The sequence below is a fragment of the Neodiprion pinetum genome, chromosome 1 (genome assembly GCF_021155775.2).
Source record: "Neodiprion pinetum isolate iyNeoPine1 chromosome 1, iyNeoPine1.2, whole genome shotgun sequence".
Taxonomy (NCBI): domain Eukaryota; kingdom Metazoa; phylum Arthropoda; class Insecta; order Hymenoptera; family Diprionidae; genus Neodiprion; species Neodiprion pinetum.
In genome coordinates, this window is record NC_060232.1 from 36,199,169 (window position 1) to 36,222,509 (window position 23,341).

General features: G+C 35.0%; 2 protein-coding genes across 6 annotated transcripts; both read left to right on the forward strand.

Annotated features, from left to right (window-relative positions):
• LOC124210857 (phospholipid-transporting ATPase ABCA3-like) lies at positions 1-11,720 on the forward strand. 3 transcript variants are annotated; one of them, XM_046609310.2, is made up of 26 exons: positions 1-605; positions 724-1,133; positions 1,628-1,935; positions 2,232-2,390; positions 2,778-3,018; positions 3,151-3,318; positions 3,410-3,597; positions 3,822-3,986; positions 4,214-4,322; positions 4,435-4,589; positions 5,431-5,592; positions 5,709-5,780; positions 5,954-6,092; positions 6,185-6,422; positions 6,494-6,674; positions 6,824-7,040; positions 7,381-7,896; positions 7,968-8,096; positions 8,239-8,454; positions 8,541-8,819; positions 8,986-9,230; positions 9,495-9,642; positions 9,810-10,020; positions 10,194-10,407; positions 10,493-10,709; positions 11,478-11,720. In XM_046609310.2, the coding sequence occupies exons 2-25, from the start codon at positions 797-799 to the stop codon at positions 10,706-10,708; spliced, it is 5,013 nt and encodes a 1,670-aa protein (XP_046465266.1). In that variant the 5' UTR covers positions 1-605; positions 724-796; the 3' UTR covers position 10,709; positions 11,478-11,720. The 3 variants fall into 3 exon arrangements, with proteins under 3 accessions (XP_046465266.1, XP_046465265.1, XP_046465264.1); XM_046609309.2 differs by having other exon boundaries at positions 2-283; positions 423-605; positions 10,493-11,720; XM_046609308.2 differs by having other exon boundaries at positions 2-605; positions 10,493-11,720.
• LOC124210856 (ATP binding cassette subfamily A member 3) lies at positions 11,502-23,249 on the forward strand. Of its 3 annotated transcripts, XM_046609303.2 has the most exons (28): positions 11,502-11,636; positions 11,849-11,937; positions 12,384-12,488; positions 12,586-12,794; positions 13,888-14,234; positions 14,397-14,704; positions 15,241-15,399; positions 15,845-16,085; positions 16,409-16,576; positions 16,701-16,888; positions 17,071-17,241; positions 17,419-17,527; positions 17,617-17,771; positions 17,934-18,095; positions 18,254-18,325; positions 18,499-18,637; positions 18,722-18,959; positions 19,070-19,280; positions 19,369-19,585; positions 19,722-20,246; positions 20,333-20,458; positions 20,548-20,763; positions 20,886-21,152; positions 21,268-21,512; positions 21,613-21,760; positions 22,023-22,233; positions 22,302-22,515; positions 22,599-23,249. In XM_046609303.2, exons 4-28 carry the CDS (start codon positions 12,694-12,696, stop codon positions 22,806-22,808), a joined length of 5,148 nt encoding a protein of 1,715 aa, XP_046465259.1. In that variant the 5' UTR covers positions 11,502-11,636; positions 11,849-11,937; positions 12,384-12,488; positions 12,586-12,693; the 3' UTR covers positions 22,809-23,249. The 3 variants fall into 3 exon arrangements, with proteins under 3 accessions (XP_046465259.1, XP_046465262.1, XP_046465261.1); XM_046609306.2 differs by lacking the exons at positions 11,502-11,636; positions 11,849-11,937; positions 12,384-12,488; positions 12,586-12,794 and adding an exon at positions 13,352-13,786 and having other exon boundaries at positions 13,865-14,234; positions 22,599-23,246; XM_046609305.2 differs by lacking the exons at positions 11,502-11,636; positions 11,849-11,937; positions 12,384-12,488; positions 12,586-12,794 and adding an exon at positions 13,352-13,786 and having other exon boundaries at positions 22,599-23,246.
• The last annotated feature ends 92 nt before the right edge of the window (positions 23,250-23,341 follow it).

Consider the following 23,341-nt stretch of genomic DNA (forward strand, 5'->3'; position numbering starts at 1 on the left):
ATCAGGGTGTACGTTATGCTACACCAGTGTTCTGCATCCGTCATTGCTATTTATATGGTGCACGATAAAATTCCACACAATCTTCAATCGCAGTTAGTCAGAAGCAATTGACGTCCATGGAGGCCTGCGGTTTCAACGCAGCTTTATCTTTTTTCTTCCGGATTGACGTTAAACGGGGAGTACCCGGGGACTTTCCTTTTGAATTACACAGCATAGAAGCGCGAGTCCATTCGACTGTGGATAAACATGCATTGCGGACACGGGTGTCCGATCCTTGTTGCTGGTAGCTACGTGTAAATCATTTTATCGTGGGCGTGTATTGGAAACAAACTGATTTTACTAAGCCATCGGATTGTGGGGAACTAACTATAAGTGTGCATTAACAATTATCGCAATAATTTTGCGAAATTTCTACCCTTTAGACTGATGGATACTCAAAAACCAATATGCCCTGTGATTCGGACCGTTATACCATCTCTGGTTATACGACGCTTCGCAGATGCCTGAGTGTAACGATGACCTCTTTTCAGTCTTCAAATCATTGAAAAATTGAAATTAAAGAAAACAACTTTCTTACGAACCAGAATATCATCATTCATGTGAATGTATGTGGGAATTAATTTTTTATTTTGGTACCCTGCCAGCTTGACGCAATTTTATGAGTATTTTGTTGAAAAAATTCTACAACATAACGTAGTTATAAAATACTTAAATCTGTTTCAGAGATATAAGGTACTAGATTTGAATAAAAGGCTTGAAAAAGTTATTGAAATTGTCAAGTTCAGAAGAAAGAAAAATGGGTATTTCACTGCTAAACAATTTTTGCACAAGACTGAAACATTCGGGATTTCTCATATACAAAAATATCATAGTTCGCAAACGGCACTTAATTGGAACTCTTATTGAGATTTTATTACCGGCATGCATTGTTGCGACAATCCTTGCAGTCAGATCTAACTTAGATGTCGAACCTATACATGTTCGTAACAGCACATACTATGAAATGCGAACAAGTAGTGAGGTGGTACGGGATACCTCACGATCTCGTGTCCGTCTGTATTACAAACCACAAACTGAGCTGACGAAAAATCTCATGAGAAATGTGACAGAATGTATGGGCATATTACCAAGTCGTAAGTATTTGTTCTTCCATACGATGTATGAAAAAATATATTTGCAATCAGAATGTTACTCTACATATTCATATTATTATCTGTTGGAATTTCAAATCATGAATTTTCCTGACTTTTATTACTCAAACTATCTCGGGACATTTGCTTGCTATATACCTTGTTATGTAGCATTAGTAAGGACCCTGGTGTCATTTAATATAAATATTCAAGCGGTAGAATGCGGGATAAAAAAATGGCAGATGAAAAAAAAGAAGAAAACACTTTCTAATAAAAGGAGCTGAACTCAATGAAGGGAATTTGTAAGAAGAAGTTGCAAACATCATGACTGAAAAACTAGAACTAAACCGAAAGAGTATTTAAGAGCTAAAGTAAAAAAAAAAAAGTGGTAGATGACATCTACTATCAATTTTCAACATCGCCCAGATTTCAAGAAACTGGGCACAACAATAATTTCATCTGAGACCTTTTTCTAACAACTTTTTATAATTTTACAGAACTCTCTGGCTTCAATTCGGAAGAAGTCATGCTGCACCATTATGAGACACAGCAAGCAACGGATTCATTAGTTAAAGTCCTTGCAATTGATTTTGATGATATGGATGACTTCTCTGATCCAAAAAAACTGATCTACACTATTCGATCATCACAGAAAATTCCAGATAAATTACTTGATGTTGATATCGAAGGCATAAGTACAGCATCGGATCACTTACTTGACGAGATTCCCGTTGTTGGTTTCCAGATTTGTTTGGACAATGCATTTATTGAAAGTAAAGCTCGCGATGGTGCAATTAAACCAATGGTATGGTTATTCAATTATATTTACTATTTTGATATGATGATTTTGTATCGATATGTAATATTGTTCACATCACATCTTCACACATCTTCGGTCTTGATATTAAAGATAGTGAGGAGTAAGATTTTAGTTTATCATTATCTAATAAGTTGTTAGCCTTGTGTCAATTTTTATAAAAGTCGGTGAGGCAAGGGAGCAACAAAGACAGAATTTGAAGACTGAAGAAATTGCAACAACTAATGCTTATCATATGTATATCACCATAAAGATTATAAATTTTTCTTACATATTTGTTACAGGTTTCACTCCAAAAAATGCCATTTCCACCATATGATAAAGTTAATGCCAATGAACTTCAAATACAGAATGTGATTTGTAGAATTGGTGGACTTATTTTCCTTGCAACAATCTACCTGATACCAACATATATCAGTGCAGAAAAATCCACTGGTGTAAATGTAAATATATCACTATATCTACAGTCGTTCTAAAATAAATAATTAAATTGAATTGCACTTGGTTATTACAACATCAACAAAACAGTACTTTGATTGAGAAGTATTGGCCAAAGTAATATCAAAAATATTAGGCAAGAGTGTTTAACATCGTTGGAATTATTTGGGAGTTGGAGAGTAATGGCGGAAAGAAGACCCACTTCTTCCTTCTCTGCCCTCCTGCTTCCGCCTTTTCTTGGGGCTGGTGGCACGAGGTCCCCCTGCTTGGTGTCGTCTTCATCTCGACATTTCCGGCACTAAAATTTGTCTTCGTTTTCAGAAGTTGATGATATGATAACCACTTCGTCTTGAAGCGGTGTTTAAAATCGAACATGTTTTATGATTTTTCAGACTCTACTGAAAATAAATGGAATAAAATCATATCAAAATTTTCTAAGCTGGATAGCATGTGGCATGGTTTTTAGCATCATCATTGTTTCTTCAATTACCACAATTGTGAAATTGAATTTTCGATCTGACCAAAAACCGTTTTACTATCACACTGACTGCTGCATAATTTGGCTAACACTTTTCATCAACCTTACTGCAATTTATGCCTTCTGTCTCCACCTGGCTACGTACTTCTCAAAAAGTAAGTATATTAAAAGCATGCTAACTTGCTGCACATTTCCCCGTATCTTTATAAATTTTACCACAACAGAGATTAAGATTTACAGTTTGTTCTAATTTGTTTTTTCTGATCTATTTCCTTTCGAAATTTCAGCATGGCTTGCACAACTAGTGGCAACAACGGTGTCTCTAATTATAAACATAACTGCAACCCAGTTTGAAAACTATGATAAATCTACTTTTTTACCATGGATTGGATTTCTTTGCCCAACTACGGCTACTATGAGGATATTTGATGAGCTTAATAGGCGTGAAAATCAACGTGAGTAAGACGAACTTTATTCATAAAAATCACAATAAAAAAGTGCTTTTGATAAGTGCTACGTTTTTTACACTGTTGTCGACATTAAAAGGTGTTGGAGCACAATGGAGTAACGTTCTTGAGACAACGCATCCAGCATTGAATTATTGGGGTAGTCTTGGCTTCATAATGTTATCGAACTTTATGGGAATAGTTTTCCATTTCATCCTCGCTGTATATCTGGATGCTGTACTACCGAGCAAATATGGTATCAATGAGACTCCGTTATTCTTCATCAAGGTTTGTATCGTCTTCTGTAAGTGAATCTGATTGATTGGAATATGTGAATGATTATACTACTATTGGCTATACAATTTATACTCAATGATCTGAAAGTGTGAGATGGAAATAATATTGAAATATAATCATCACAAATTTGTTAAAATACATTACAAAACCTGTACAAGTTCGTTGTGTTAGAATTTATTTGACTTTCGTAAGTTATACTGTATTTTTTTCAACAGTATTTTAAGAAGAACAAGGTGTGCAGCTCTTCTGAAAGTACACGTATGCTTAATCCAGTTCTAGAACCAGAAATATATGAACATGTTGCTGATAATAGCTTGTATCCTGGGGTAAAACTGACACAGTTGGTGAAACGATTTATACGTGGAATTATCAAACGAAATGTAAGACACAGTACAATCTGAAAATTTTCAAAATACGAACTATTTTTAGAAATACAGTAATCAAATATATGTTTATGATCAACCGATTTTCTTGCTGACAATGAATTTATTTGATCGAATCTGAAATATATTGAATATGGTTGTAATCGAACCGCTTAGAAACAGTTGAATGCTGTCACAGATTGTATTGAATTGAATTGATTGTATAAAACTTTCAATGTGTTTAGACAATCAAAGCAGTTCAAGGACTCAGTTTGGAATTTTACAAGGGGCAGATCACTGCTTTGCTGGGTCACAATGGTGCTGGAAAAAGTACAACATTTGCAGTCTTGACTGGTAATTTTTTGTGTACTATTTTTAAAACGATTCGATTACATATTTAATACAGTTATTGGAGGAATAATAGCACCGTTTAATATATAACTTGATAACGTTTGTGCACCTGAAGGTTTGACATCACCCTCATCGGGAAGTGTGGAAATTAATGGCAAAGATATAACTGCGGATATTGATGGGATCAGAAGTGATTTGGGCGTATGTCTTCAAGAAAATACCATGTTCCCAGATTTAACTGTAGTCGAACAGCTCCGAATAGTTGGTTTGGTGAGTCATACATCTATTTTTCACTGACATTCTTATTGATTCTAATAATCAACTAGCTTTAAAACCCTCGCTCGCTAAAGCTCGCTCGGGGTCGGATGCCTAGTGTAGCTGGTTTTTGTGTTCGTGCGCTCGCTTACTCGTTGTCAGTGTTTTACCAGATGATACGAGATTCAGCAGATACCTCACGCCCCAGCTGCTTGAGGATTGTTCAATGGGTAATAAATGTTAGTCCGCTAGTCCGGGAAGTGGAGTTTTACCAGGTAGCGTACCTGGAACGCAGAAACTACGTAGTGTTTGTCTTGAAAGTCTTGAGGATCCGACGACCTGCCATCTGAGAATGAGTGCAAATGCTGGTTAAATAATAGGCTGGACTTCTTTCAACAAACTTACATTTAACAACGAAAAGACGAAAGCCGTTGTCTTCGGATCTTCTTATTTTGTCATTAGACTTTCACACATGGCTGGCAAACAAATTGCACTTCATGGCATCAGGTTGAAACTCGAGTCATCTGTGCGCTTATTGAGTCAGTATCACTTATTGACGTCCTAAATCCTGGGTACGGAGAAGATTTTTCATTTTAATCAAATTTGGATGTCAATATCTTCAAAATTGAAGTACAGATTTCATTAAGATTTGTAGAACAAGGTCGGATGGGGAAGATCTCTCAGGCCTGTGAGTTTAAAAACATGTACTCATTCTGGAGATATGACACCCTCACTTCGGGTAGAAGTTGGGCCGGATAAAAGACTTTTGCCGGCCTATGGACACTTGGCAGCGATTTGCTTCTGTGAATCTTGATATTACGGTTACTCACTGATTAATTAAATGAATTCATTACAGCTGAAGCAAAAAGACCGAACCAGAAAAGAGTTGATGGCAGAAATCGACGAATTATTGAAAAAGATGGATATGGAAGAGAAACGAGATGTTATGCCAGACGAACTCTCCGGTGGTCAGAAAAGACGACTATGCCTAGCTATGGCACTTATTGGCAATGCTTCTGTGAGTTGTGAATTCGTTCATCATCACTGATATTTGTAATTTATATCTACCGTCCACAGCAAGGCTGTGAAAATAGTAAACAAATGCAGTTGACTTAGTGAAACTTTCCTTCCTAGACTATATTCTTAGATGAACCAACATCGGGTATGGATCCAGAAACACAGAGAGGGACATGGGACACTATATTGGTAATAATTTTCATTGAAATCAATTTGCCATATACCTATTTGCTTGTTTTATTCTCACTAAAGTTTGATTTCGCTAAAACACTGTTAGTATCAAATCAACTAATTATTAAATGATGTTCATGTTGATAACTACTGGTGAAAATAATTGCGCTATAATAATTGTTTTCACTTAGAAATACCGTGATCAAAAAACGATTATAATTACGACACACAGTATGGAGGAAGCTGACGTTCTGGGTGATCGAATTGCAATCATGGATTCAGGAAAACTGAAGTGTTATGGTTCACCGATGTACCTTAAAAAATGCTATGGTGACTATATTGGCAACTTCACGAAAATATGTGATAATTTTATAAAAGTAATATAGGTCATTGATCATTATCATAACTTGATGACAATTTAGGGCACAATCATCATGAAATAACGCTGTCAACAACATCAAATTACGACATAGACAAAATTCGAGAGCTGGTTGGTAGCGATGCATCGATAAATGTGACTCAGCACGGCAGAATTGTTATAAACCTTCCATTTACCAGCTCTTTACCGGAAATTTTGGACAGTATGGAAAATCAAAAAGCAAAGTTGGGAATTACTGGTCTCAGTGTGTCAATAATAACTTTGGAACAAGTTTTCTTAAGGTATATTATAATTATTATACGCTGTATGTCTCATATTGGTAATATTATATTAAATATTCTATATAATAAAGGGCTGCCGATAATGAAGAAATAGCAAATAAGTCGGAAGATAATGTTGATGGGAAAGTAGCACAAGATTTAAGAGGGTACGAATATTTGACAGGTTGGGACCTTACTTGGCAAATGATTTACGCGTTGTTAGCAAAGAAAATGACCTATTTCAAAGCTAACAAGGGTGTGAGTCTAGCACTCGTAAGTTTTGTTTTTTTATTCTACATCTGTGTTCGGATGATCATAGTATAGTCTTTTTTTATAAATAACAACAAACCTGTTTAAATTGTGTTCTTACTAATTTTACCCTGCTAATGAAAACAAATAACATGACCATAATGATCTTGCAGGTGTGTGGAACTCTGATAGCGATATTATTGCCGCTTGTTTTCAACCCAGCTGATTATGGGAAAAAACAAAATTTACGGATCGAGCTTCGAACATATAAAAGTCCAGAAGTGATGATACACTCCGGAGATGAAACTTTAGGGAATATGTATAAGAAGATAATTGAAAACCAGGGTGCTAAAATCGATGTCACTGAAGCTGGAGTCTCTCTGAGCAAAGGTATATAATGTATTCTTAGATAATTTACATTTTTCATGACTAAAATAAGTAAAATAATACAAATAAATTGAAGCACGTAATATACAGAAACTGTTAGGTGCGTACGCAAAACCAAGCTTAAGTATCTTTTAAATGAAGTTTTTAAATTAATCATTGTGAAGAAAATCGTTTGAAGAACAAGTTTTTTCAACTTTAAAATATGCTCGACCTGAATTTTCAAACCTATGTATGCATGTGTATAGAACCAATTATTTACATATAAGTATATTAAGTAGACAATGCCGTACAGAACTTGTATAATTTCGTCTCTGTTAATTTATTAAATGGTTTTTCTTCGCAGGGTTACTATCCAGAGCTCTAAAAGATATGACATACTATAAAACTCGAATGATTGTCTCAGCTGAATTTAACTCAAGTGTGTCAGTAAATGGTTTATATTCTGGCGGAGCGACATTAAGTGCTCCAATAGTCTTGAATACCATGTCAAATTTACTGTTGAAGATAGTGGCGGGCGATCAATATTCAATCGATGCAAGTATCGGCCAATTGCCTCGATCGTTAGTGCAAGATGCACAGAAGAGAATGGAGAATAAAGTTGAAATGCTAATGAGAAACATTTTATTCATGGCAATATTTGTTCACGTTGTTGCTTTGTTCGTCATACATCCGCTACTTGAGAATAGCACAAGATTTAAACAGTTACAGCAGATGGCTGGTGTTTCGCCTTTTACATACTGGGGAACAATGTTTCTGGTTGATTATGGATTTTATATATTAGTGTCATTATTCGCCGTTTTTGGTATTGTTTGTAGGGATTTTTTCGATCACTTGTCAGCTGTATTTTTCTCAGAATGTGGTGAGTTAGGCTTACTATAATTTCTATTCATTTCATAATTTCCATCTATAACGTAAAACACATGTTTTCAGGAGGGGTTTTACTTCTGTTATTTCTGCTTTTTGGTATCAATGCTTTACTCTTGGCTTACATACATAGTTTCATGAAGAAACGATTCCATGTTGTGTATTCAATTTTGAGTGGAATACCATTATTAATAGGTGAGCTTATACTTAAACTGCTTGTGTTATGCAAATCAAAACTTGTGACCATTTGAGGGTCTATAACTTTTTTTTCGGAATTCATATAATCATTAAAGAATTTTTTTTTAATTATAACATATTTCCTCATTATGTTTTACAGTATTTATCATTGTTCCACTACATGAAGTGTTATCCTACATGGATAATGTTAAATGGGCAAATGTAATTCAGCGCAGAATGTTTTCTTTGGCACCTGTCATCAGTTTTGTTTTTGGATGTATGAAGTGGGAAGAAATAGCATTCAAAAATGCAAGGTGCCGAGCAATGCCTAAACTTTCAACTGCCATTGCTTGTGATACTAATGACTACTGTTGTGGTATGGGATAATTTTCAACAAATTATTTGGGACCTTGTTCCTAACCGTTTTCCATGGAAAAATATTAAACAGATTTCTGATTTCAGCACTGAAGTGTTCTGATGGATATTGCGAAAATCCGTTACCATTTTTGGGTGATTTTAGTGAACAAGGCGGAATCAAAGAGTATATTGTGTATTTATTATTCACCCCGATTATTCTGGTGGGCATCCTTTATTTACTAGAGCAGCAGACGTTTGCAAAATTGCGATCAAAATTCCAAGTAACGAACCACCACTCAAAGCGTTATTCTGATGAAACAATAGACAGGAAAGTCGAAGAAGAAAAAAGAATCGTATGCCAAGAAATTAATAACATTAACAGAGGTATTGATTAGTATGAGTAGTGTTCAATTGTTTACTAGAATAAATGATGTGTCAGTACTAGTACTCATTTTAAAGTAACACATCAAAGTACATGTGTTAATTCAACATGGGAAATAAAATATATTTCGATCCAATTAGAAACTGGTTCATTATAATTTTTTCTCAGGGTCATCTGAATTTAATTCTGAGATCAAGAATGTCTTTCTGGCATCTGGACTGAGCAAACATTACGGAAAAGTGGAAGCTGTCAAAGAAGTTAGTTTCAGAGTATTGAGGAACGAGTGTTTCGGATTGTTAGGTGTGAATGGTGCTGGGAAAAGTTCTACTTTCCGAATGTTAGTTGGTGAAGAAATCCCGAATAGTGGTATTCTTTACCGTGGTCGCTACAGCAGTAATTCCGATCGAACCAAGGTAAAGAATAGCATGTCTCTTCATATTTTTTTAAAATCTACTACTCATACAACTTCAGAATCATAAAGCATAATAAATAATAAGAATTGAAAATTATTGTCAGTAGAATTTGGTGTTACGTATGTGTTAATTTTGCGTATTTCTTTGAATCTTGTATGAAAATTGGTATCAGTAAAGAGTTACAGATAATGTAACTTGACAGTGCACAAAATAGAGGGCAGTAACACTTATTATTCGATTATTTATGAAATTTTACTTTTTTAGTATTTGGCTGGAATGGGCTATTGTCCTCAAACTGATGCCTTGATTCCATGTCTTAATGCAGTGGAACAGTTGACCCTTTTTGCCCGTCTGAGAGGCATCCCAAAACATGAGGTGGCGTCAGAGGTTTACTCGTGGATTAACAAGCTGCGTAAGTATAATTATCGCAATTGATTTCGAACTTGTAGGAATACTATTGTTAAATTATTAAAATGGTTTGCACGTTTTAAAATAGTAAAATGAGATGAGTGAAATTTTTCTGCAACGATTTTAGTTAAGTCGGTACTTTGAGGCTAATTCACACATTCTAATGTATAGAATTGACCAAACATGCAACAAAACCAAGTGGGGATTATAGTGGTGGAAATAAACGGCGCTTAAATATTGCAATTGCACTAATTGCAAATCCTGAACTGGTTTTGTTGGATGAGCCAACGACTGGTGTCGATCCAGCCGCCAAAAGATTAGTATGGACTGTTCTTCAAAATTGCCAAGCATCTGGCCAAGCCATCATACTTACGTCCCACAGGTATACATAATGAAACAATTTTCATGATTTTAGATACGTATTTGAATGTCCAATCAAGAAACACTTTTTACAAAGAAATGGGCTATTTCAGGGCTTTGTCATTTATGATTTTATTGGAAAGTAAATTCGTGTAATAAAAAAATCGTCTCTGAACCAAAATCATTCATTTTTAGTATGGCGGAATGCGAAGTTCTGTGTAATCGTTTAGTGATAATGGCGAAAGGTCAACTAGTATGTGTCGGAGCTAGTCAGGAGTTGAAAGAACGTTTTGTAGCAGGCTTCAATATCACAATCAAACTGGATCCGCGACGAACCGAACACAATTGCACGAGAATTAAGAAAAAAATAGAAACGAATTTCATCTGTCGATTAATAGATGAGCACCCTGTAAGTCAAACTAGTTATTCAGTTTCTGTTGAACATTTCAATAAAAAATAACTCCAAATAATATATATTGCCTTAATTATTTTAGGGATACTTATTCTACCATGTGACTGACCCGCAAGCGACTTGGGTGAAGATGTTTGGGACAATGAACGATATCCAATCGGTACACCAATGTGTCGAAGATTTCACTGTATCTACGTCTACGTTGGAACAACTGTTTATGCAGTTTGCCAGGCCTACAGACTCTACGACGCAATATCACATACAATCGGAAACTGCAGCCGAAGAAAGTTGTGTCTAAGGTTAACCTTACTGGTATAAAATATAAAAGAGTAGATCTATTCTTGCTGTTAGCTGACATCTTGACTTGCAGTTGAATAGCAGTTTTTTTTACAAGATCCCAAAGTTCATGTTAATCCCTGTATGTGTATATCAAATTGGGGTTTTACATACAAATTTTATAACTATTTAATTGCGCTTACTTTAACTATAACTGTAAAAGATCTAATAATCTCAAACAATAATTGAAACGTTAATCGTAATAATGGTAACTTACGTAAATATATTTTGTAGGATGTTGATTGATAGTACACTTGTATCAAGAAATCGAAACAGCGAAATATGTATCATTCCTTTTGTTAGGAAACGACTGGTAAAGTCAAGCTTTATGTTTTCTTGTTTCCATTACTTCTCATAAGTGTACTCTCAAAAATTGCATTTAAGGCAGATCTGTACTATTTTTAGTTTTTCATTAACTTTACAAATTTATTGTAAGATCATTAGTTCTTTTTGTTTGTTTCCACGGAAATAAGGTATTATACTTGTGCCTAAACTTCAGCCCTAAAATTATTACATTAAAATCATTGCGTAGCTTGAAGGGCTTGAAGGTGAAGTATCTTTGGAATTTTTGGACATCTCTCATATGTTCAAATTTTGTCAACACTTCATACCTAAACGAGACAACAAACTTTGGCAGAACTATGTTTGTACGAAAGTTTGAATGAAGCTATAGTGCACCTGTATTTTGAATTCAATTACGATTAGGCATGTACATTGAAGTTTTTTTTCAGGGAGAAGGGGAATACAGAGAGTGTGGATAAGCGAGAGCTTTTATATTTTTTGGATGATCAAAATATCGATGTTTGTATGCATTGAAATAAAAAGATAACATTGAACAAAAACAAAAAATTCAAACAAACCGAAACGTTCTGATGTGTGATATGTTTAAGGTATTGATACTGTATACATACAGCTTTTGTGATTTTACCCGTAATGAATGATTAACAAATAAATGCGATAAATTTACGTCAGAACTTGAAGTTAAATCAGAATTAATTTGAACACCGAAATTACGCGGCTGTAAAAATGCTGGAGTTGGAGAACGTTCATACAAAAGGCATATTCTTCAAACGAGTAATGATTGAATGTACTATGATTTCAGCTTATTTCATTTGATTTGAAGTGACTGTGGGATTGCAGGAACTGCGAGGATGACTTCGAGGAAAGTATTCAAGGGACCTAACATGACAGGTGACTTACAAATGCGGTCTCAATTTTTTTCCCCCAAAATTCTGGCCTTGAGGATCATTACGATTAAAGCCAGTATAAAAATAATAGATAGTATGTCCACTGATAGATTAGATTAACAATCATGATTGATGAGTCGTCTGGTACTTCTTTATATTGACATATTGATCTTTGGATGGGTTGAGCGAAATGCGCGTGCCCGTGAATCGGTCAGAATCCAACACGATAAAACGTGTGTACAGATGTTCCGTCAGCGTAGATCAGAGATACGTTGCAAATCGAGTGCGAATAAATGAAAAATATTGTATCTACTAGAATTTGACCCATTATAATAATTAGCGGAATACTCCCAAGAATTCACGAAATGACTCCCAACCTAATATTTTCATGGAATATATCATAAAATTGTGTTGAAACGTTGCGTGGTTGACATGTTTCTCCAACAACAGCTTGACCTTGAGTCTCTCGCCGGCGGCCTTTGTCGGAGGCTTTCACCCTCATTGAGTTGAAACTGTCATCAGCAACGAGGGTGGCCTGCGGTGGCGCATGCCTAGGTAAAATTGATAACATAATTAGGTTGACGACTGTCACTAGACACGGATAACATGGTCTATAAGCTCTAAGGTTACATGCTATCTCTCTTATGCCTAGTGTCACGCTTGTACACCCTCAACCCTTTATTCATTCGATGTCGCCGCAGCTTTGCAATGCGAGCAGAGCCCTTGCAAATTGATACATTTTACTGGTTGGAATTAAGGGATGACAACGCAACGCACGATACCGCCGGGGTGGATCAATGTGCCGATATTCTTCAGGGATAAGAACTTTTGGCGTTTCGTAATGGGAGTGAGGTGGATCAGGTATATTGTAGTTCTAAAATTAATTAAAATATTCAAAACCATGCCCATTCACTGTACGCAAATAATTATTATTAGTCGATTCTGTAACAATAAAGTTACTGTTACACCTGAATTGTCTGCCAATTTTTCCTTTGACATTATAATGCCAATCTTGCAATTTTCACCCATACTTTTTTAAATATCTATTTTTATCCAAATACAAGTCTTATGTAAACGTTTCGATTGTGTCTATTACCTATCAAATTTCTTCAAGTGAAAATTCGATGTAATTGATGCATTGTATCTTGACTGGTGGATCTACGAGTTTCTTATCACTTAATTGATAATGTAGTTATGAATCATAAATTTCCTGAGAAGTATTGGCACTGAAATTGCAATATCACGTTGCAAAGCTTATGTCGGATTGAGTTCTACATCGTGTAAAAGCTTATGGAATAATAATTTTTTTTATACGAATCTCAGCTCTGGAACTTGCGATTATACATTCTGCAATGTTATTGTTTTCAATGCCTTTCCTAATACTTAATAATGTAGTGTACAGCAAGTTTAACCTTTAGAGGGTTGGCTGGCTATTTTTGGAGCCAGCAGTTAACTCGGAAACTACACCGGACATGTTACCATATCTTATCAGTAAATCGACAAAGCGGACATCGATCATAAATTCTGTTGGATTTGTCAGCAAGATCCTGACCGTGCGGCAGTTAAACGTGCAGTGTACTTTAGTGCGGGAGTATACATTCACATAAAACAAACGAGTGTAGACAAAATTAATTTTTGAATTCCTACAATTATACCCTGCACAAAATTTTTGTGCCATTGATGCATTTTCTGTATAGGTAGTGTTGTCGGTAATTCTTTGTCACCGATTCAGCTTCTAATAAATTATTAATCCAACCTTGTCTAGCTTTCCTAGAAGTCATCAATAATCATGAATTATTTATAACATCGTTTGTGCACATAAACTGAGACATTAAAAGAACGATTCTTTGCACGTATGTATAAGTAATTATGAATGACGAATTTTATTGTTTTTATCCTTGTAGTGCTGTATTGTTAACGTAATAGTTCAGGTGGCTTGCTCAATTCCTTTCAGTACGACGTTATTCTACAAACATATTTACACCAAGATGGGGGATGGATGGCGAATCATGTACCTCCTACTGCACAAAAACTTGATAATACGTAAACGACACTGGATTGGAACCATCGCTGAAGTTGTAACACCAGCTTGCATTATTGCAATCATCATGGCCCTCAGGACACTCATACCTAGTGGAACTACTGTCGTTACCAATAGCACGATATACCCAGTACAGAATAGAACTTACTTGGAAAGTAACTTTTTCCCGGATCTACTTCGCATATTTTATTTACCCCAAAATGATTTCACCACCAGTTTAATGGAGAACTCTACAGAATGTCTTGGAATAGCAAGTAGCCGTAAGTATAACTATACTTTTTGATGCTAAATATACAATTCTATAGTTTTCAAAACTTGGAGGCCTTAAATTAAAAAATTGCATTAGTATGAGATTGATCAGAAAGTTTCTATAAGTGATTCAAGAAAACTATTGCCCAAATTTACTTTTTGTATTTTTTCAGAACTCTATGGCTTTGATACGGAATCTACTATGTTGGAGGGTTATGAAGCGCAACAAGCACAGGATTTGACAATTTCAGTCCTGGTGGTTGTCTTTGAAGGGACTGTCGGGGATTCTGTACAGAATTTAGTGTACACCATGAAGACTTCGCGTTCACTTAAGAGCTCATTAGTTGATTCTGATTACGGAATGCCTAGTACTGTAGCTGATACTCTAATAGATGAAATCCCATTTGTAGCATTACAAATGTGCGTAGATGATTCGTTTATTAGTCGAGTCGCTCCTGCCTATGCCGAGCAGATGCCAACGGTATGTTGATCGATCATATTAAGGAGTTACTTTGAGCCAAATAACTTGGGAAACCTTGAATGTTGACCTAGCTTCTCATCCTACTCATATTTTTATTTTTCATGTCAAATGTCATTTCATCTATTTCGATTGAGGTGACTAAACCATTAAAATCATCATTAACAAAAGTGAGTATGTTTGTTATAGATGCAACAGTATTTATCTGCAAAGCGATGTATTGATTGCAAAATTCATACATTAAAATGAGGTAGTTGCTACTATCGTTTTGTTAGTTTCACCTGCGCATAATTCTCAATCAATATTATTTTCAATTTATAAATTTATGCTTGTAGATGAAAACTCTTGCTAAGAAATTAAACTTAAAATGGATTCATAATATAATATGTGTATAAAATCTACATATTTTTATCTGGACAAGCAACAAAGACAGTGAAATTGTAACATGTTTTTGATATTCATTACGGCATCAAATGTTCTGATCATGTTTTCGCTAACTACATTGAAAATTGCATATTTGAAAAGGAAATTTTTTACAGAGAAGTCTACAAAAAATGCCATATCCCCCATATGAATCTGCAGATTTGAGTGAACTTTTTTTTCGTGATACTATTGGCACCTGGGCAGCGATTATGTTCATTGTAACATTATACTTGGTACCATCTTACATCACTACGGAAAAAGACACAGGAGTGAACGTGAGTAGGGCCATCGACTTTAGCATAAGAGGATAGTTATAAATATTGACACGTAGGTTGAAGAGTTCCACAGATTTTACAAGCACTACTAGTTCTGTGAAGTATATATTTATTAAAAACTTAGACACTTCATTTGGGTATAACTACTAGCAAAGGTGATGAAAATAATTATGCTTACGTGTCTGTGAGTAATAAAAGTGAACTGCATGTGTTGATTAGGAGTAGTTGATTGATTTCTCAAGTCGTACAAAGTAAATGCTCATCGTTTACTCAACAGTAATGTACAAATGGTACTTCTGTTTTCTGGACTACATTCAGATGATTAGTCAGAGTGATTTAAAAGTTGCAGTGTATCCAATCAGTTTCTTGATAGTGAGAAAATAGGGATACTCGTGTAAAAGAATATGGTATTCCTGACATCACTATACATTTTTCACTTTTTTAGGCCCTGCTGAAGATGAACGGTGTGAAAACATATCAAAATTTTTTGAGCTGGTTAATCATTGGCTTCGTATTGGGCACTGTAGCCGTTCTTCTAATTACGATAGTTGTCAAAGTGTATTTCACGTCCAGTCAGCTACCGTTTTACTACTATAGCAATGGCTTCATATTTTGGATGGCAATTTTGATAAACTTTATTCACACATATGCTTTCTGTTTGCACGTAGCTTCTTACTTCACCAAAGGTGAGTGTGTCCAGATTTGATTTATGACTGTGTATTATTTATTTCAAATGCATTATTCAATACAAAAGCTTTAGTCACCCTAAGAAATTCTGCAAACATGCCTTTGTCATACATTTGTCTCTTGAGAGAATGTGAGTAAAATTTCACTTATCAGGAAAAGTATTGAGTAAAAATTTTGAATATTCCATCACTTGATTTGTATCAGCCTAGGAACACCTTTGCTCATTATTTTCAACTTCCAAGTTAAATCACTTATGTTCTCAACTCCCGCATATAGGATTTAAAAATGAAAATAAAGTAGCTGTTGTAATTTCACATTCTAGCTCGAATTGCTCAAGCAACAATGATGCTGATAGTGTTTGTCGTACTGCAAGTTGTCAACCAACTTGAAACCAATGAGCTGTATAGCGTTCTTCCGTATCTTGGATTTTTATTCCCAACTGCAGCTGCGATGAGAATATTCGACGAATTCAATAGCTACGACAATTTATGTGAGCTGTGAGCCGTTATTTACAAATTTATTATTTATCTAACCTAACGTAGTGCCATTTCATTTTAAGTGAAATAATGGATGGATTCTTATTTCATTTCACACCCATGTTTTTACTGTTACAGTAATTGGAGTACAGTGGAATAATTTATTTTTAACGGAACATGAAGTACTTGGATTTGACGGAACTCTCGGCTTTATAATGATCTTTAGTATTGTTGCTACTATTTTCCACTTCCTTATTGCCCTGTATCTCGATGCTGTTTTACCTGGCAAATATGGTGTAGGGAAATCACCGTTCTTTTTTCTCAAGGTCTAGTATTTTATCAATACGCCAAACTATAGAATCCCGATACCAATTTTATCTACTTGTAATGACATAAAAATGTCTCATACCTTGATATAAGAATAGTGCTTAAACCTCTGATTCTTAACTACATTGATTCTAGTCGTTTTCTATGGAATCTTATAATATAGTTTATTATGGTTCAATAGGCTTTCAAGAAAAATAAGGTGAACAATGGCCAGAGTAATGACGTAGTGTTGAATGGTGCTTCTAACGGGCAGCCTAAAGTATTGGAACATGTGGCTGAAGGTGCTTTAACACCTGGAATACAGATACGAAATTTGGAAAAAACTTACACCATTGGATATTTAAAATCGCAGGTCTGTTTCGTAAAATTTGTGTATTTAAATACTGCATAACACGAAAGTAGCACGAAAACACTACAGTCTTTCATGCAATGTCCTAACTTTGACGTGTTTGTATTTATAACAATAATTGTTCAAGCCTATGTGTGTAAATAATGAGATATCATGAATGAAAATGTCCATGGTCCTTAGACGGTGCAAGCGGTTCGTGGAATCAGTCTTGATTTTTACAAAGGACAAATAACTGCTTTATTGGGACACAATGGGGCTGGAAAAACTACAACAATGTCAATCCTCACTGGTTAGTTCTGAAACCAACGTTCTCTGGAAATTTGCATGACTTTAAACGTATTCTTATGTGAGATATACCTTCAAATTTTTTTTGTTAAGGTTTAACTTCACCTACATCAGGAACGGTATTGGTCAATGGTAAAAATATAAACAGTGATATGCAAGCAATTAGGGATGACTTAGGCATGTGTCCACAAGAGAACATGCTATTCTCAGATCTTACCGTAATGGAACAACTGCAGTTATTTGGATTGGTAAATTATTTTATAATTGCCCCTTACATGGTCTGTATAATTTTATAGTATTGTTGTAATTGAAACCAGTTTTAGTGAAATTGAAAAATTTAAGGAATGCGACAAATTTCATGAAGAATAGTTTGCTGTGTGCTGATAACAAATTACTTACTCCTTGTACAGTTAAAACAGAAGACGAAAACAAGAGATGAGGTCATACATGATGTAGAAGAATTACTAGTCAAGCTGAAAATAAGTGAAAAGCGAAACGCCCTCCCGAAGCATCTCTCTGGGGGTCAAAAAAGAAGAGTGTGTTTAGGGATGGCGCTTGTTGGCAACGCATCGGTGAGTAACAAACTACAATTTTCGAACATATATCATAACACTATACACATATAGAATTGCAAATATCCTAATCTCGAATCAACTTGAAACTTTGGACATTGAGTAAAATACAAATCAAGATTTTCAGCAGACCTAACTTGATCATCTGTAATTTCCAGACCTTGATCTTAGATGAACCAACCTCAGGTATGGATCCAGAAACAAGTAGAGTGACATGGGAGATCATATTGGTGAGTCTAGAATGATCGGTATTACTGAAATCAATTCACTTTCATGATTGTTGTAGTTTCAATAAATTACCGTATCTTGGAAAATAGTATACGCTTACAGTAAATCATTGAAACTGATGTGAATGCTTTTATGGTACGGTGAATTAAAAATTTGTTATTGTTAATTTAATTAGAAATTCCGAAAGCAGAAGACAATAATAATTACAACCCACAGTATGGAGGAAGCGGATGTTCTTGGAGATCGAATTGCGATTATGCACAATGGGAATATGAAATGTTACGGCACTTCAATGTTTCTTAAAAAATTCTATGGTGATTGTGTACTTTTTCTTTTTTCAATCAATATTGTCCAGCCTCTGATATTAACGTTTTGAATATGCAATTGAAATAATACAGGTAAGAACTATCAGGAAGTTACTCTTTCGATAGAGTCATGGTACGATCGAGGCAAAATTCAAGCCATAGTTGGGACTGATGCAAAGATAGATACAAGTACTTACGGCAGAATAGTCATAAGCATTCCAATGACTGATTCCTTGCCAGAGACCTTGGACAAAATAGAACTGATGAAAGCAGAGCTTGGTATTTCTGGTGTTAGCGTATCCATGATTACTCTAGAACAGGTGTTTTTGAAGTATGTAAGACGATTAAATATTTATCGTCCTGACAAATGCAAATACAGTTTCAGTTTCAGCGTCAACTGTTATTTATTCAATGTTGATAAGATAAAATCTTGTGTTAAAGAGCTGCTGAAGAAGAAGATGAAAAAGAAAAAAAGGAAGATGAAAAAAATGAAGAAATTAGTGTACCTGCGGGTAATGCAGAAGAAAAAGAACTGGGTTGTCAACAAAATGTTAAATTGACAGGATTGCAACTTAAGAAACAAATTTTTTGGGCGTTGTTAGCAAAGAAAGCTTTTTATGCTAAAAATAATCGAGGGATATTAATTGGAATGGTGTGTATTGAAAGAATTGTATGTAGGGTGAACCATACTTGCAATTGCAGTAGTTATTTTTTTATCACTACAAAAAATTATTTTACAGGTTTTTGGAACTTTGATTGCAGTAATATTAATGCCGATTTTTGCTATGAAAGTGACCAGCAGCACAAATTACCGACCGCTCAGTCTTAGTATCTATCCGAATTCGGAGGCTCTGATATATAACGAAGATGAAAACCTGGCAAACACATATGCAGCGGTTATTGAAGGCCAGGGGGGTACAGCAACTTTGTTAGGATCTGAAGTTAATATACTCGATGGTTCGTTGATATACTATTCTTCAGATATAATATTGAGATTCTCATTTCATCATAAGTATGGGCATAAATTGACTTGTGCTGAGTTTGTCTACCTTTCTCAGTTATCACTTAATGAACTGTTGATGTTACCTTTCAGCACTACTGGAGAAAGCTACAGCAGGCATTGTATATTACAGGAACAATATAGTCGTCTCTGCAGAATTTGATTCAACTGGCGAGACTATTACAGCAAATGGTCTTTATTCTGGTAGTGCGACATTGAGTGCACCAATAAGTGTCAATGTAATCTCGAATTCACTTTTAAAGACGTTCGCGAGTGATGCATACTCGATCACAGCAAATATTGAAAACTTGCCAAAATCATTGGTCGACTATCTCTATGATGAGTTTACAATAAAGTCGGATAATCTGTTGCAAATGATGTTGTTTATAAGCGTTTTTTTCATCGCTGTTGGGTTGTTTGTCATTAATCCACTGATGGAAGTTACTACTTCTGTTAAACAACTTCAACGAATGACAGGAGTCTCATCCATGTTGTACTGGGGAACTATGTTCATTTTTGATTATGGCATTTATATCATAGCGACGATTGTCACAGTACTAGGATTTGTGATAATGGATATCATTTTTCAATCAAAAACATATTACAGTGTGGAAATTGGTATGTTTCATTATTTAGATTCAACACTTTTCTCTTAAAGGACGGTTGTCTTGTTGTGAGATGATTAAATGTGATTGATGTTCCAGGAATTCTCTCATTGCTATTACTTCTTTTTGGTATCAATCTCCTACTGCTGGCCTACGTATTTAGTTTCACACAAAAACCGCTCTATGTAGTACTTTTAATCCTCTGTCTCGCGAATATTATAATTGGTGAGTTAAATTTTTGGTACAGTGATTTATGTTTGCCAACCTGTTCGCAGTAGATAATTGTTACATTTTATTGCTTCTGATTTTCACAGCGGAAATTCAGGTGTTTATAAACTTGGCATTGGAATACATGGAGTCATATGGTGTAGGTTTTTTACTTCAACGAAGACTATTTTCGTTGTTGCCCCATGTCAGCTTCACTTTTGGATTCTCGAAATTCTTGGACGTAGCGGCTAACAATGCCAGATGCCGCGGGTTGCCAAACAGTTTTGGTCAAATAGCTTGTCTCCTTCAGGACCCCTGCTGCAGTAAGTGTTTATTATTTAGTTGAGTGATCATAAAGCTAGAAGGATATTTGCTGACTCACAAATTCAGATGTTATCATGCAGCGTCCGTACATACAATTTGTACAACTTTTATTATTTTTCAGATTTAGATTGCGCAGACGGCAAGTGTAATGCCAGAGTTCCATATTTTGGTGACTTTACTGCAGATGCTGGATTAGAAGAGTTCGTATTGTATCTGGCATTGACACCAATTGGTTTTCTGATGATTTTATTTTTACTCGAACATCGAGCATTTGGAAAGTTGATATCTAAGATGAAATCTTCTGAAACAGTAGGTTTAAGTGATACCGAAACTATCGATAGTGATGTTGTAAATGAAAAGCGAATTGTACAGCAAGCGATTAATCAGCGTAAGTGGAATCATTTCATTCGTTCAACAAAATTACACAAGTCAAGAAACAGTATCAGCTAACTTAATGGTATTGTAGAAAACATAGTTTTTATATTTAATAATAACTGTAACAGGTGAACAAGATTCAAATTTTGAAGATGAAAATGTTTTCTTAGCTTACGAGTTAAGTAAACGTTATGGAAAACTTCAAGCAGTGAAAGAAGTCAATTTTAGAGTCATGAAAAATGAATGCTTCGGTTTGTTGGGTGTTAATGGAGCTGGAAAAAGTACTACATTTCGAATGTTAGTTGGCGAGGATGTACCCACAAGTGGTATTCTTATTCGTGGTCGTAACAATATCAAAATCAATCGTCAGCAGGTAAAGATTGGAATTACCATTCTCCTTTCATCCAAAATAAGTAAAATTCTTACAGGGCATGAATCATGATAAAAAAAATTATTGAAATCCCTAATTTTAGTACTTAGCAGGAATTGGATACTGCCCTCAAATCAACGCTTTGATCCCATCTTTTAATGCCTATGAACATCTATTACTTTTCGCCCGCTTAAGAGGCGTGCCAAAGGCTGAGGTTGATTCAGAAGTTCAACTATGGATTGACAAGTTGCGTGAGTAGAACTGGTATTTTCATGTATACGTTTTCGCGGATATTTAGCAAAATATTTGGAAAATTCTTAGGCTTTCATCATTTGAAAATTTTTGGAAAAATGAATGCGAAAAACGTGTATCAACTTGTATTCTAGTGTTATACTTGATGAAAAGAAAAAAAAAAAACACTTCATATTGATGAAACATTACTTCATCCTGGTTGTAATGTCATTAACATAATACATTGTATTGGTATCCATTATAAAAATAGAATGCTTATAGGATTGAACAAACATGCTAAAAATATGAGCAAAACCTATAGCGGAGGCAATAAGAGACGGTTGAATATTGCAATGGCATTAATTGCGAATCCGGAAATGGTGTTGCTGGATGAACCAACAGCAGGTGTGGATCCAGGAGCGAGAAGGTCATTGTGGGGCGTTCTTCAGAGTTGTCAAAATTCTGGACAAGCTATTATATTAACTTCGCACAGGTATTTTAACTGATATTTTACTCTTGATTCAATTCTAGTTTTTATAAATAATTGAAAATTTTTTTCAGTATGGAGGAATGTGAAGCTTTATGCAACCGATTACTAATCATGGTTCGAGGCCAATTAGTTTGCGTTGGAGCTAGTCAGCAGTTGAAACAGCGTTACGGAGCTGGCTACGATATAAGCATAAAATTAAACCCGGAAAGATCGGAAGAGGAGCACAAAAAGATTAAAGAAAAAATCCAATCTTCTCTTACCTGTGAATTACGTGATGAACATCCGGTAAGTATCACATTTCGCCGTCTTATCACCAGAGTGTTCATAATAGTAAGGCGATTACTGAAACGATCTGTAATATTTTACAGGGATATCTATTCTATCACATACTTGATAATCGGACAACCTGGGTGAAAATGTTTGGAATAATGAATACATTGAAGTCACAGCACAGCTGTATCGAGGATTTCACTGTATCCTCGTCGACATTAGAACAATTATTTATACAGTTTGCTAGATCTGCTTCAGGATCTACGACTGTACCTAATGGAGTAACTAACGTTTTAACTAACGTATAATACAGTATCGTGAATAAGTACAAACTCAGTATTATACTAAACTTTGATCTCTACATTTTTTACTCAAAGTGGAGATGCATCTTAACTTGTTAACGTGACATATTCAATGTATAAAATACTACAGCTGTTAGAAAACTTGATAAAGACTAGTAACAAACTGTTGAGGCTAATTTGTATATTTAATTAAATAATAAGTAATCAACTACGGTAGGTTATAATGTCAGAATTATATTTAAATCGAATGAAGTGTACAATAAGCGTTAAAATGATTGATTAAAAATGAAACAAAAATCCCAAAACTTTGGCCATTTCTGTTCCGTTATTTACGGCCATGTGATTAATTCATCGTAAAGATAAGCTGTAAGAAAAATACTGGATAACGTGATTGCACCTAAAAGTGTATAGCTCAGTTATGCGCAGTGGAATTTTTCAATTGCTCGAAATAGAGAATACATTGATTTTTTATACTAATATCTAATGGGACTAATTGTAAGCAACCTGAAGTCTGCTTATATATGTATATAGGTAAATCT

Excerpts from the sequence above, each read along its gene's own strand:
- LOC124210857 (XM_046609310.2), top strand. The coding sequence starts at position 797 with ATGGGTATTTCACTGCTAAACAATTTTTGCACAAGACTGAAACATTCG. Across the intron at positions 8,455-8,540 it reads TACTAATGACTACTGTTGTG|CACTGAAGTGTTCTGATGGA; the intron begins GTATGGGATAAT and ends TTCTGATTTCAG. Across the intron at positions 10,408-10,492 it reads GATTAATAGATGAGCACCCT|GGATACTTATTCTACCATGT; the intron begins GTAAGTCAAACT and ends TAATTATTTTAG.
- LOC124210856 (XM_046609303.2), top strand. The coding sequence starts at position 12,694 with ATGACAACGCAACGCACGATACCGCCGGGGTGGATCAATGTGCCGATA. Across the intron at positions 14,705-15,240 it reads ATGCCGAGCAGATGCCAACG|AGAAGTCTACAAAAAATGCC; the intron begins GTATGTTGATCG and ends AATTTTTTACAG. Across the intron at positions 20,459-20,547 it reads TCTCGCGAATATTATAATTG|CGGAAATTCAGGTGTTTATA; the intron begins GTGAGTTAAATT and ends TGATTTTCACAG.